Source organism: Eubalaena glacialis, chromosome 4, assembly GCF_028564815.1.
Source record: "Eubalaena glacialis isolate mEubGla1 chromosome 4, mEubGla1.1.hap2.+ XY, whole genome shotgun sequence".
In the NCBI taxonomy this organism is placed as follows: Eukaryota; Metazoa; Chordata; class Mammalia; order Artiodactyla; family Balaenidae; genus Eubalaena; species Eubalaena glacialis.
In genome coordinates, this window is record NC_083719.1 from 58,883,808 (window position 1) to 58,898,882 (window position 15,075).

The 15,075-nt window shown below is 37.1% G+C and overlaps 2 protein-coding genes across 3 annotated transcripts in view; one reads left to right on the forward strand and one right to left on the reverse strand.

The window, feature by feature from the left end:
- The window catches only part of GFM2 (GTP dependent ribosome recycling factor mitochondrial 2), a 47,598-nt gene extending 40,550 nt beyond the window's left edge, over positions 1 to 7,048 (reverse strand). Inside the window, exons 1-3 of one of the 2 annotated variants that reach the window (XM_061189361.1) lie at positions 6,897 to 7,048; positions 1,793 to 1,876; positions 520 to 604 (exon numbers count right to left, since the gene is read on the reverse strand). In XM_061189361.1, coding sequence (XP_061045344.1) covers positions 520 to 604; positions 1,793 to 1,852 — 145 coding nt within the window. In that variant the 5' untranslated portion in view covers positions 1,853 to 1,876; positions 6,897 to 7,048. Of the gene's footprint in view, positions 1 to 519; positions 605 to 1,792; positions 1,877 to 6,896 lie in introns of those variants that run through there. The other variant, XM_061189362.1, reaches the window with a different exon arrangement.
- Positions 7,049 to 7,183: 135 nt separating this feature from the next.
- Positions 7,184 to 14,731, forward strand: NSA2 (NSA2 ribosome biogenesis factor). The gene is made up of 6 exons (XM_061187907.1): positions 7,184 to 7,317; positions 8,914 to 9,101; positions 9,192 to 9,342; positions 11,079 to 11,258; positions 13,073 to 13,265; positions 14,481 to 14,731. Exons 1-6 carry the CDS (start codon positions 7,315 to 7,317, stop codon positions 14,546 to 14,548), a joined length of 783 nt encoding a protein of 260 aa, XP_061043890.1. The 5' UTR covers positions 7,184 to 7,314; the 3' UTR covers positions 14,549 to 14,731.
- The last annotated feature ends 344 nt before the right edge of the window (positions 14,732 to 15,075 follow it).

The following is a 15,075-nucleotide window of genomic DNA, read 5'->3' on the forward strand; positions in this document are numbered from 1 at the left end:
CAGTTCCTCAGCCTTCAGGTTTTTAATAGCCGTATTACCTAACCTAATCTATCCCAGATAAATATTAAACCAAACTACTCTTAAGAACCCTCAAAATAAATTATCCTGTTAAACCTCTATTAACAGAAAATACTTTTGAATAAAAACCAGAAATGAACTAGGAAAATCAACATTTTACAGCAAGAGCACTCTACAAGTAGACTCACCTGCTAAACCTTTGAGCCGACCCTTCCCTTTGCTCAGCTCATGAGGATGGACAGCAGATGAGGAACATAAGTCTACTGGTACTACCTCCTAGCATCTATCAGAATACGCCAACTCCTAATAATCTCAAGGAAATAGCCAAGAAGTAAAAGGGAGCCACTGTTTTCAAAATGGTTGGAGACCCCTAATAAGGGAGATGCTTGCAAATGAGAGACAGAGAGAAAGAGAAAGAGAAAGAGAAAGAGAGAGACAGAGAGAAAAGGGAGAAAGCAAGCAAGCAGTTTAAGTAAAATGAGAAGAATCTAACATTTGTACCTGGTAGGGAACTGTAATTTCTTCCAAGAAGCACATGTAGCCTTAATCTTTTTAGACTTGCTCTTATTTTAGAGGAACACATATTCTAGTAAAGAGAAAAACAAACGTTAATTTTATTTTAGCATAACTAACTACTGTAGTTTTAACATCATAATTATGCTTTGAATCTCCATATAGTAGTCTCAATTTATTAACTCCAATTCTTTTAAAAAGTGACAACACAAAATTACACTACAATAAAAAATAAGGATAAAATTAATACCGCTTGCTCTTTTGAGCTGACCTTAGATGATGGCTCTCCTAGACATGCAGCATTAGCATCACAGGGATCTTATTTGAAAGACAAATTCTCAGGACCCATTCCAGAGCAGAGAATCAGAAACTCTAGCGATAGCGCCCAACAATGTGTTTTAACAAGCCCTCCAGGTGATTCTGATAGCTGTAGTTTGAGAATGACCCTAAAGTTTCCAGAGAGCCAGAAAGGTTAAATAAGGTTGCTAACCCTGGATACCCCTTGGTTCTCCTTTAACCCTATTAAGAGCTGGTGGGGGTCATGAACTCTGAAACCATTAGGTGTTTTCACCTAGATTTATAACAGTGGCTACATATTAGAATCACCTGGAGAGCTTCTAAAAAACACTCGGGGGATGAGGGAGGAAGGAAGGGAAGTTGGAGGAACTATGGCATTTTTAAAAGCTCCCCAGGTATCTTCTCCTAATGTTCCCACATAGAGGTTGAATGTTCTCCATCGATTTATCCCTGGACCACTAAATACACATTTAATGGCTGTCAATATATTTGGAATTGTAGTTAGTGTATGTAGTGATTTTGGGCTGCCACAATCTGCCTTTCATGATGTCACAGAATGCATACCTGTGCCTTCTGTATTATTTCTACATTAGTTACCAAGTTTCTGGCAATAAAACACTATTATTCTAAGCAAATATATTAAGAGTAGAGAAGAGACTCAAACTATTTAAATTTCTACTTCATAATGGCCAGGGTAAGACAGCATCACCTGTCACAGGGTGTACAGTCTGAAAGCATCAGAAATGAAAACACTGAAGAAAAACTGTGCAACTCCTTGGGCTGCTCAAAAATGGAATACAGATAGTCTCAAAATGATAAAGCATACTTCTTGTTGATTACAGGTTCTCCCATACCCCCTGTTAAGAAACTGCTGATATACTAGTATATGAGATACACTAGACCTTTGGGGAAGTCAAGTAACTGAAGTTGTTGAAGTACATTTAATTTTACAAGAAAAACTTACGTTAATGTGCAAGCTGGATATTTTCTTATGATTCATTGCAAATATCCTCAGATTGGACATCTTGGACCTCTAAACTGTTATTCTCTGAAAAAGAAATATACAAAATTACAAAACTAAATTTATGTATTACATGTAAGACATATGTAAGTAAGGCAAATGTAATATATTAGGTAAAAATGTATTACTTTTAAAAACTAGGAATAATATTTGTAGCTATCAAAAAGAAAATGCGTAATTGAGAAAATGAAAGCTCAAACTAAACATGAGAAATATGGTCCCTTATTTTTTCAACATCCTTTAACTCTTCAAGAAAGATATGAAGAGGGACTTCCCTGGCAGTCCAGTGGTTAAGACTTCACCTTCCAATGCAGGAGGTGCAGGTTCGATCCCTGGTTGGGGAGCTAAGATCCCACATGCCTCGAGGCCAAAAAACCAAAATAAAAAACAGAAGCAACATCTTAACAAATTCAATAAAGACTTTAAAAATGGTCCACATCAAAAAAATCTTTAAAGAAAAAAGAAAGATATGAAGATACTGTAGAAAAAGATACATTGAAATTACAAAAATATATCATACCAACCAAAAAGCACTTTTATGTAAAAATGAAAAACAGAATTAAGTATAGAAAGGTAAGCATCTACATGTTAACTTGGTAATTTCTCACTGATAGTATAACTTTTGGGTTTATTTGTATATTGATTTTCCTACCATAAATATGTAAATATGTATTTCTACCATGTAAAAAATATACAGAAGTAAATCCTCTTCTTCTATGATCACGGAAACTAAGCATCTTTAGTTAAAAACATTTACTAAATATTCATGATGCATCAAGTACACTCTCAAAGCTATGAGAAATGCATGGAAGTATATGAGACTGAGGGGGGTGGGCAACAGGTAAACAGAAAAGGTTAAACCACTGTGCACCATGTTATGTAAGAAGGCATGTCAAAACTTATTATTATTCCTCCTAAATCTGCTCCTTTCTGTATCTGAAGACAGAAACATTCACTACCCTTATTTAGGAAGTCACCAAGTCCTTTTGATTTTATTTCCTAAATATATCTTGAATCCATTCCCCCTTCTTCATTTCCAATGCCAAAGTTCAGAATGTTTGCAAAATCATGCATGTTAGATCCATTCTAAAATAGAACAATGGATTCTACCAAAACAGAATACAAAAAGCTCACTAATATGGTTTGATCCCACATTGCAACTAACCTTTAAGAAACCATCACTTGTCAAAACCTGGTATAACATCTAAGACGGTCCACAATTTTCTGAAAAGACTATTAAAATACTCCTCCTTTTCCCAACCACATATATGTATGCTGCTAGATTTTCTTCAGACACTTCAACCAAACATTTTACAAATATATATACAGTAACATAATAAGTACAGAAGCAGATGTAAACTGTTTTCTGTTAAGCCAGGCATTAAAAAGACTTGCAAAATTGTAAAGCAATATAAAACACTCTTCAAACAAAATCATTTTTGTTTTTGAAAATATAGATTTTTCATAAAAGTATATTAATTACATTAATATTTAATGGTTTATTATTTTTAATGAATTATTAAAACATTTTAAAGTTTTGTTTTCATTTCTAGTATTTGAATATCAATTACAACCCATACAAACAAAACTGTTCATTCTGACTCATTTTTAAGAGTGTGAAGGGTTCCTATAGATCAAAAATTTTAAAAACTTATTCCAGCACTGTGTTTCCTAAAGTGACTGCCCATGATTGTTTTATGTTATAAGTAAAAAAAAAAAAAAAAACAAAAAACTAAACAAATGTTAGAAACAATAGCCAACAAAATCTGTGATCTTGTAGTGTTGCTTATGATGAAATTATTTACATAAAAATGTGAATTTAAGGAAAAATATTAATTAATAGCGCAGGTAATTCAGTTGTCAGTCTTAAAAAAGTAGTACTCAGATCACTTAAGTGAGAAACACTGCTTGAATCCATTTCTTGACACATACCTTTCAAGTAAACAACCTCATCTTGTCAATTCCCTACTTAAAAACCTGTAAAGGTTCTTAATACAACAAATCCTGTCCCTAACTACCTTCACAGCCTTGCACTCTCCTACTCCCTACTCTATTCCAGGAGCTCTAGCCAAAATTCCTCTAAAACACTGTGCTGCCGTTTCCTTCACCACAACCCGGTGTCAGCAGACTGGCTTATTGCGCTCAGGCAAGTGGACCCAAGCCTGGTTTGGTAACATAAGTACTCACTAAAAACTGTGACACCTGATGGTATAAAAACGGCAAGTAATGAGAAAAAACAGGTAAATACCCATTCTACATTATCAACAAGTTACACGACCAATAAACAAAAGAATCCATGGACTATTTTTTTTTTTTTTAAAAATCGGTGAACTATCAGGCCTGTAAGGTTTAATACACAAAAACAGGAATCACGGGACACTAAAGTACAATCACAACATACATTAGCATAAAAGCACAAATGAAGATGATGTTGCTGAGGATAAAGTAATGTAGGAAAAGAGATTCTAAAGCATCAAGTTAAAATAGTCTGTGTTTGCATAAGGTATTTGTTACTGTACTTAGTAATTTTTCCTAAATTAGAAACTTCAATTTAGATTTGTGTCATATTCATTGTTTCTTAAAAAAGTATCAAATATGAATTAGGCCAATATGTTCATTATTGATTAATGTCAATCCCTAATGTCATCTTTGCTCTTTTTCTCTTTATATTGAATAAATCATCTCAAGCTATCTATCTAAACATTCATTTTCACTACAGAATTTATGTCACAAGTTCTAAAACAAGCTATTTATCTAAATTTTAAAAATTAGTTTTAGCTTTTAACTTCATTCAAGAAAAAAGCTTGGCAAATCAACTTTTACTTGCTAAAAAAAAATGCTCAGTAGTTAAAGATACTCTTAAATTTAGGTCAACTGGACTGAAAAAGCCCCTTCCAATTCCCTGTTCATCTAACATTCATTGGAGCAACACAAGGAGTTGATTATTGGAAACATGAAAATGAGTAACACATGATGCCCATCCTCAAGAAAAATATTAGGTTTAACAATTCTGCATATCACAATAACAAACATTTCATTCTTAATACTTTCTGCATGGTTCTTACTACTGTACCTGTTCTTCCTCTTTAACAAAAATAAGCTTCATTTTTTAACACCATGCAATTTATAAAGCAGCTCTCACATCTCCTGGCTTATTCTTCTAAACTATACCAATAAATACTGTCAAAGTTTCATACAGATCAAAGGAATACATTTTTATGCTTCTGACTGCCAAAATGCAAAGACTGGGTATCTAGTATATACTTGTAGATGTACCAAAGTAGTGACGATACCCAACTTGGCTACTGCCAGTTACATAGGAAGAAATTTTTTAAGAGACCTTTTTGTTGACATTGATCAGTTCAGGCCATTTTTATCCCACAATCACAGCTGAAAGAACAAATGATAACCAACATAGCCATAACTTTGCCTCGTCTATTTCACACAAATCAAAATGTGACTATTGCTTAACCTCTAAAACATTTATTTTCTGATTCAGAAGGGAAAAGGGCATTATGGCTTTGAGAGTTGTAAATGAAAAAACATGAGTTCACAATTTAAACAAACCTATTAAAAATTTCTATAAACTGACAGGAAATAGGGTAAATCTCACAATGTTAAGCAAAAGAAAACAACACAAAAAAGTTCATACTATATGATTCCAATTATGTCAAGTTTAAAACAGGCAAAACTAATCCATTCTGTTAGAAGTCAGGATAGTGTGTACCCTTGGGAATGACAGTTACTAGAAAAAGGCACGAGGAGGGCTTCTCAGGTGCAGGTAATTTCTTGATTTGGGTGCTGCTTATACAGGTATATTCAGGTTTTGGAGAATCCACTAAGAACATTCATCTACAATATGCATTTGTCTGCCTGTCATAATTATAAAACATCAGTAAAGTCTTTTAAAAACTCTCCATAAACTTTTAATTATACCAGAAATGTCAAGTGGGCCCTTTACTTGTGGTGGAAAACGCCAGACTAGGCTTTACAGTCAGAGGACTTGCTGAAGTCCCAAGTCTTCTGTGATCTCTGACAAATCACTTCAAATCTGAGCCTGTCTTTTCATCTATCACATCACAGGATCCACATGAGAAGGAAATTCAATTATCAACAAGAATTTATTGTGTGTCTACCACTGCCTTCTAAGTAATGGGGTTAAAAGTAGTGAACAAAAAACAATCGAACAATCCCTTCCCTCATCCTGTCCCTATCCTAATCAGTGGATACAAACAATAAACAAAATAAATAAATAAAATACATAGCATCTCCTATGGTGATAGGTGCTACAGAGAAGAATTAAGCAGGAAAGGGGAACTGGGGCAGTAGTAACTATAAAAAAGGAGCTCATGGAAGGTCTCAATAAAACAGTGACCTGAATCAGGTGAGGAAGGCAATACCAGGGGGAAGTGTATCCCAGGAAGAGAGATTACATAATTTACTGTACTTGAAAATATACAAATGCTAGTTAGAATTAGTTCGGGTTTTAAAGGAAATAAGTCACATTAGAAGATGAAGTCTTAAAAAAAAACTGCCTCAAATCCAAGCTCTAAGACTTAGGGAGACGAATAACAATGACGTTCTGGACCGTGAGGGTAATTAAGGGAACTTCAACGACCGTACATTAAAACGTAAAACCGACAGCTTTCCTCGGTACCACTAGAGAACCACTAGATTCAAATCCAGTCGGCACCGTCCTGGGCACCAAAAGGCCTCAGGAATTTCAGAAATTAGTCCGGAAAAACAGGACGCTGTATTTCTTTTCTGACAGCTGTTAAGGCCCAGTAATTTACTTTCCTCTACAGTAAGTTTTCATTCCTCTGCATCCTTCTCAATCGTGCACACATTACACACGGTGACAGGAACCAAGACCCGTCGCTCTCGCCAAAGGCGAGAGAGAAAGGCCCACACGTGGGCGGACACCGAGGTGAGGGGCCGGGACGCCCTGCAGTCCTCGTGCTTGCCTGGCTGTAGCATCCTAGAAGGTCGCCAGTGGCCATCTTGGGCCTAGGCACGCGGGAGTCACACGGCGCGGCCCTGTACCCACCTGGCACTTCGTCGCATTCCGGGGGCCGGCTTTTTCCCGCCGGGCTGGTGAGAGCCGAGGTGCGGGCTACACCCTACAGTGCAAAGGCCTCACGTCGCGACGCTCTACCTCCGAGAACGCCCTACCCGTGGGCGGAACTTAGATCATCTTCTCTCCGCCTCCGGCGACGCCGCTTTTCACCACTTCCGGCGGTGCCCCACTCAAAAGCAGCCGGCCAGCAACTTCTGTCCTTCTAGCTGAAAGTGGAGAACGGAGGCTCGGAACGGCTGTGTGGCGCTTTCTCTGGTGTCGGTCGAGTTACAAGCGTCCCTTTCCTGTCGCGGGCGGCGCGGAGTCGGCTCGTGGGTCTCTAAGACCAGAAAATTGAGAGCTTCTTCGCGCCCCGGCGGCTGCACCCGGTGGCTCGGCGGCCGTCACCATGGTGAGGAGGTCGCCTCGGGAACTCGCGACTTAGGGCGTCAGAGGTGGCGGGGCCTGGGGGCCCAGGAGCGCTGGGGCTAGCTGTGAGGGGTGGTAGGCGGAAGTGAGGTGCAGTTGAGGGAATGAGAGTGGACTCCGTGGGGTGCGCTCTGAGGAGGGAAAACAACTTCAGTCTCGGGCCATAGAGTGGGGTATTTGCCCGAGCACAGGCTTTTGGAGCCAGACAGGTTTCACTCTGTTAAATTCCTGGCTTCGTCCAAAGTTGTGTGACCATCAGTGCCAGAGCCTAGTGATAACTCTATACCGTAGGCTTTAATCCCGCATCAGTCCTCATTTCTGCCGAGGAAACCGAAGGTATGCCCTGCCACCGGCCAAGCAGCTAATGAATTGCAGAGCTGGGCTTATAGCCCAGATCTGACTGCCAGACCCTTTGTCTTTCTACTACATGTCTAATCTCTGTTTCTCTGCAAAGTGGCATTCCACATACCTTTTTCATGGTTGCTGCCAGGTGTATGTGATAGCAGTTGAAAACACCACACGATACCTAGTACCTTGTTGATTGTTACATAGCGTTATTCTCCGTGCTGGAGTTGGCTTTACACCGTTGGTTTTTTTTTTTGTAGTCTTAAAGTACAAATAGACTGGGGCCGCGTGTTTAAAATAAAACAATATTGGCGTATAAGATAAAACAGGCACTTAAAAAGCAAAAGGGGATCCCATACATTGCTCATGAAACGCAAAATAGTACAGCCACCTTGAAAACAGTTTGGCATATGTCCATACAAAGACTTATATGCAAATGTTTATTCACTAAGAACTGGAAACAACCCAAATATCCATCAACTGGTAAATGAATAAACAAACGGTGGTATATCCATAAAATGACTACTTGTCAAAAGAAATGAAGTATGGATACGTGCAACAACATAAGAGAATCTCAAAAGCCTTATGCTAAGTGAAAGAAACTAGATGCAAAAGACTACATACTGTAGATTCCATATACATTTCATTCTGGGAAAGGCAAAACTAGAACAATAGATATCAGATTGGAGATGGAAAAAGAGGATTGACTTCAAAGGGGAACTTTCTGGGGTGTTGGAAATATTCTCAATTTTGATTGTGGTGGTTACAGAGCTGTGTAGCTTGTCAAAACTTACAACTCTATACACTTAAGGGCACATTTTATTGTATGTATGTAAATTATACTTCAATAAAACTGAGTAAAATGTTAAATTTTAAAAAAGTATGATGATGATATTGAAAAACCAGATTATCGATGTTCAGAAGAGAGAGATCCTAGAATCAGATCGTCCCTTTTGTGGTCCAGTGGATTTTGGACAGTTCTCCTCAATGAACAGTAACTTTCACTGAGTTTATTACAGATGTAAATCCTGATGCCTCATATCATTCAGGATCAAAATTTATTTAACTTACATCATGTGACTAGGCTTAATAGTGCAAGAGTTATTTAATCAAGTGAGCAGTGGATGACCTAGGACCTTCTATACTTTATATGCTACTCAAAAGAAAGTATTTTAGAGTAATTCTGTCAGTGATTTTTTTTTAAATTAAAGTAACACTTTTTGCAACGTTATAGCCACAAAATGAATATATCGAGTTACACCGTAAGCGCTATGGATATCGTTTGGATTACCATGAGAAAAAGAGAAAGAAGGAAGGTCGAGAGGCTCATGAACGTTCAAAGAAGGCAAAAAAAATGATTGGTCTGAAAGCTAAGCTCTACCATAAACAGCGCCATGCTGAGAAAATACAAATGAAAAAGACGTAAGTGATCATTTATTTGTTGTATCAAGTTAGTCTTTTGAGTAATAATTATTAAAACCAATAATCCTGAATCTTTTTCATTCTCGGTAGTATTAAGATGCATGAAAAAAGAAACACCAAACAGAAAAATGATGAAAAGACTCCACAAGGAGCAGTACCTGCATATCTACTGGACAGAGAGGGACAGTCTCGAGCTAAAGTACTTTCCAATATGATCAAACAAAAACGAAAAGAGAAAGCGGTAAGCAATAAAAATTGAAGTCTTTATTTTTGTAAAAATGAAGTCCAACTATTCCCATTATTTAGATGTTGAAGTCTTTGTAAATTTCATTTTATATAAAATGTTTAAGTAATAAAAAAATGTGCTTTCTCACCATGAGAACATTCAACAGGATTTAAAATTTTTTTTAGAATGCCATGCGTTTTTAGTTTTAAAAAATTATTTAAAACAGCTTCTTATACTTGACAACTCCTAATGTTGTGCTGTTGTGGAGAAGGATACCACTGCTTCTTGTTTTTGCTGCCCTGCAGTGCCAAAACTGGTTAAAAAGTAGAATAGTGGAAAGCATCCTAAGTGATTTGACTTAGATAAAAATTGAGCAATTAAAAAAAATAAATACTTCTGGGTGGCACTTGGTGTCAAATTAGGTTAAATTCTGCTAAAAGCAGAGAAAAAGACATAGATACTATTTTTAAACACCTGTGGATAGACTGACAGAAATCTAGGCATCAGCAGAATATGCAGTATCTGCATTTAAAGAACTTAGTCTCCAGATCAGATTTTTAAAATCTTATTGCTTATTTTTTGATATGTAAGTATCAAAATTAGAATGGTAGAACTTTAGCACCAAAAGAAACTTTAGAGATTATCTACTTAACCCCTCTTCATTTTACAGATGAAGAGACTGGAATCTAGGAAGTTGTAAATCACTCTTCACAGGCGCTTATCTGTGAAATGGTAGTTTCTTCTAGAACCTATGCCCTTAGTGATAGGTCCAGAATTCTTTCTACTGCCTTGCACTGCTTCCATTTTTTCATAGAATTTGCATTCTAGGGAGGTACAAAATATGGGGTGATGATTTTGTCTTACTAGTAAATGTAATCTAAAAATCCATTCAAGGTAGAAATATAAAGATATGTTAAGAGGTGGAGACAGTTTACAATAGCCAGGGCACGGAAGCAACCTAAGTGTCCATCGACCGATGAATGGATAAAGTAGATGTGGCACATATATACAATGGAATATTACTCAGCCATAAAAAGAAACAAAATTGAGTTATTTGTAGTGAGGTGGATGGACATAGAGACTGTCATAGAGTGAAGTAAGTCAGAAAGAGAAAAACAAATACCGTATGCTAACACATATATATGGAATCTAAAAAAAAAAAATGGTTCTGAAGAACCTAGGGCCAGGACAGGAATAAAGATGCAGACATGGAGAGTGGACTTGAGGACACAGGATGGGGGAGTGGTGGGCTGGGACGAGGTGAGAGAGTGGCATGGACATACATACGCTACCAAATGTAGAATGGATGGCTGGTGGGAAGCAGCTGCATAGCACAGGGAGATCAGCTCGGTGCTTTGTGACCACCTAGAGGGGTGGGGTAGGGAGGGAGATGCAAGAGGGAGGGGATATGGGGATATGTGTATACGTATGGCTGATTCACTTTGTTATACAGCAGAAGCTAATGCACCACTGTAGAGCAATTATACTCCAATAAAGATGTTAAAAACAAAAAAAGGTGGAGACAGTCTTCCAGTTTTACCCTATTAACTATTTAGTAGTAAACTTAACTAGTTCCAATTAACTTCAGGCTTGTGAGGAGACAGTGCAGATCTCTAGAAAACAATTGAGCCAAAATGTTGTTGGTTAAACAAAAAAGTGAATCTACTACTTTGTACAACTAAAAAATATTTGACTTTTTATTCTCATTGTCTTTTACTAACAATATAAATTTTAACTGTGGTCTGTTTTAGGGAAAATGGGAAGTCCCTCTGCCCAAAGTTCGTGCCCAGGGAGAAACAGAAGTATTAAAAGTTATTCGAACGGGAAAGAGAAAGAAGAAAGCCTGGAAGAGGATGGTTACTAAAGTTTGCTTTGTTGGAGATGGCTTTACTCGAAAACCACCTAAATATGAAAGATTCATTAGGCCAATGGTAAGACCCTGCTAGAGTGCAGTGGCTTAAATATCAGTTCCTATGTTAAACTGGATAAAGTACTTGACAGTTTCCTGAAATTCCTAAAACTGATAGAAAAGAACAGGTTGAAAGATGTTTTTAGGCTATTTTTGTTATTTTAAGTTATTGATGGAATGGGTTAGCACTCTTCCACTACTGTCAAGAATCTTGTCTTCAGCTTCATAGGAGATGTGAGATGATAAAGAATTTTCGTTAGAGATTGTCAGTGAATCTTGACTTTTAAATATGACATATTAGGATCTTCATTTTCCACAGTCATTTTACTCATTGAACAAGTGATCTACTATGTGCCTGACACTTGTCTTTGAGAACAGTTAGAAAATGAGTACAATTGTTTTTTCAAGAGTTAATTCTGGTTTAGTAAGGGAAGTATCTTAATGCTTTTGAAAATACTTAGTATGCAGTCATTGACAAAAGAAAATATTAAAATGGGACTTCAATTTCTGTTGACAGCAGTGGTGGTCAAAACCAATCTCCTCTCCACCTCCCCAAATATAATTGAAGATATATTTCTGCAGAACCTCTTTAAACAGAATGAATTAATCTGCCCACTGGATACCAGCCTACTTACAAAAACAAAGAATCAGAGGGGAAAGTTGGCAGTGTTACTCTAGCTCTCAACCTGAATAATTTTCAATGAATTAAAATGTTGTCTAACAGCCTGCTTCTATAAAAAAAAAAGTTCTATTGGAACACAGCCATGCCTGTTCATTTACATATTGTCTATGGCTATTTTTTTCTACAGTGTTTGAGTACAGTATTTGTAACAGAGACCATGTGGCCTGCAAAGCCTTAAGTAAGAGCTTCACTATATGGTTATTTACAGAAAATGTTCACCCATCCCTGGATTCCATCATGGACTCCCCTTATTTTGATTGTATATTCATAATCTTCTAAATATATTTTGGTAATCTTAACAAGTTCTACAGGGAGAGAATATACTAGTCAAGCTGTTCTAGGCTTTCTGTAGTTTGGCAGATACGTTTCTTATTGTGAATTAATCGTGGCATTCTGAATGTTATGTAAGCTTGACTAATGAGTCTGTTACTAAGAATTTGACTTACTGTCATTTGCCCCCCTCCCCCCATACAGGGAAAAATCAAACTTAAGAGATTGCAAAGTGTTGTGGCTTCTAAAGTGCCTTCACCCCAGAAGACCGTATCTAGGTGACTGGGTGAATCTGGTCTCTGTAACAGAGATCTCTCTGGGCTCTCTCCAGTTTTTGACCAGTATTAACCATAAACGCAAAGAAAGCTGACAATCTTTCATCATGGAAGGTGGCTGAAGTATATAGACTTGGAATCAAGATACTTAAGTTTGATTCCATCCTCACACTGTTTAGCCTGGGAACAAGTTATTTAACCTGCTGATCCTTGTTTTAATCGTTTAAAAAAAAATAGGGAGAGTTGTAAGGCTATCATGTTTAAATGGTGCTGTTTGTGAGCTCTAGCATAGTACCTGGCATGCAGCAAGTCCTCAGTAAGTATAGATAAGCGGACAGAAGAAAATCTGAATATGACGCTTGGTAGCTATTCCATGGTGAAAACTTTTCAGAAGTATGTGTTTGGGTTTTTCCCCCACATACATTTCCTGTAACTATCAGGTTTTTAGTCTGTAGAATTAATTCTAAGTATTTTCTTCGATGCCTTAAGATTAGACATTCAATCCTTTTGGGGGGCGGCTGGGGAGACGATTGGAAAAGATAAGCAAAAAGGATCAATATTCATCATTAACATTTTCGACTCAAAACATTCTTGTGTTCGACTTACTAGGGATTACGTTTTAAGAAGGCCCACGTAACACATCCTGAACTGAAAGCCACCTTCTGCCTGCCAATACTTGGTGTGAAGAAGAATCCCTCATCCCCACTATATACAACTTTGGGTGTTATTACCAAAGGTACTGTTATTGAGGTGAACGTGAGCGAGCTGGGCCTAGTGACACAAGGAGGCAAGGTCATTTGGGGTAAGTACAATTTTGAATATGGGGCTGCTGATGTTGTAATCCTAAGATAGAAGTTTTTAAGTTGACATAAAGTACAGAGCAAATTTTAATGCAGTTAAACTTGATGTGAATCAGATTTAAATCTTTAGGAAGAACACTGTAGAGTTACGAATGCAGTTCTTCTTTAGTTTACTGGTTTCAGTTACATAAGGTTTACTACATTGCTAGATACTTTTTTGATGCTTTTTATTTAAAAAGATATGAGACAAGCAGATGGGAAATTGTAACTGAAAAATACTGGAAGAAAATAAATTGACCACAAATGGGGGAAGGGAGGCAGACAGCAAACATTGTAGCCACACTATTTCAGTAATAATTAAAACCTGAAATATGTCATGCAACAATTTTAAATTCTTTTTTCTTCATTTTCTTAGTTTTCTGCTTTCAGTACCCAGATATTTCTAAACTTTAATGTCCTTTGAAACATTAATGTTCTTTGAAACTGTATAGCTTCTTGATTGAATCTTCAATATGAGTCATTGGCACATAATTCATGTTAGTTGACCTCGGTTGTTTGTTTTTTTAAAAATAAATTTACTTATTTATTTTGGGGCTGCGTTGGGTCTTTGTTGCTGCGGGTGGGCTTTCTCTAGTTGTGGTTAGCCGGGGCTACTCACTGCGGTGGCTTCTCCTGTTGCAGAGCACGGGCTCCAAGCGCGTGGGCTTCGGTAGTTGGGGCACGCGGGCTCAGCAGTTGTGGCACACAGGCTTAGTTGCTCTGCGGCATGTGGGATCTTCCCGGACCAGGGCTCAAACCCGTGTCCCTTGCATTGGTAGGCGAATCTCAACCACTGCACCACCAGGGAAGTCCCTTGACCTCGGTTTTAAAATAGGTTAAATTGATTTGAAACTTAGTTAATACTTGATGCTTTTTCCAGTAAGAATTGTGTGGAAAAGGAGCAATGCTCAGGTCAATCCATAAAGGCTTGTTAATATAACATAGTAACAGACTGGAGCTAGCCACCATTTATAAAAACTATTTATATAAAAATTGTATGGAGAACTCAAGCTTGGTCTTGAGTGATTTCATTTTATAAAATCTCATTTATACTACTGTCGTCCATTTTTTCTTTCTTAAAAGTGGTAATTGTAAATAATTTGGGCAAAGATTATATGTATTCTTTAAAGGTAATTTTTATTAGCTAACATCCCTCCTTTTTGTTTTGTTTTCCTTAGGAAAATATGCCCAGGTTACCAACAATCCTGAAAATGACGGATGCATAAATGCAGTCTTACTGGTTTGACAGCAGATACATACAACTAACTAACTCCTTATAATTACTGAAGACTACACACCAATCAGGAAACCATTACTCTGATATTTCTGAATACTACCAATCAATCAGCCTTACATGTCTGCAGTCATCAAGAAAACTATTTATTCTATTGTTTAAAAAAAAAAAATTAAAATGGCCTAGTTTTACAAATTGGTCTTTTGCGTCTGTTTAGCGTTTAGATGTTCATAAAATTGCATGATTAAAAAATCAATTATAGAAATATCCTACTTCATCAGTATCTGCATTAATAAGTGGTACTAAGCAGTGTAGATCTGTCATTATTGGAAAAGCCAGTGCAGTCGAAAACACATTTTATCAAAGGTTAGTGCACACTTAACTGTGAGGAATAGGCCAAGAAACTTTGTCACATCTAAGACCTTACCTGAGGTCTCCTCCTCCTCACTGTAGATTATTAATCCTAAGAAATGTAGCACTAACACAGCATTTTAATGAAAATACTTCATAAAGTATATGAGAAGGAATACTAAACTATA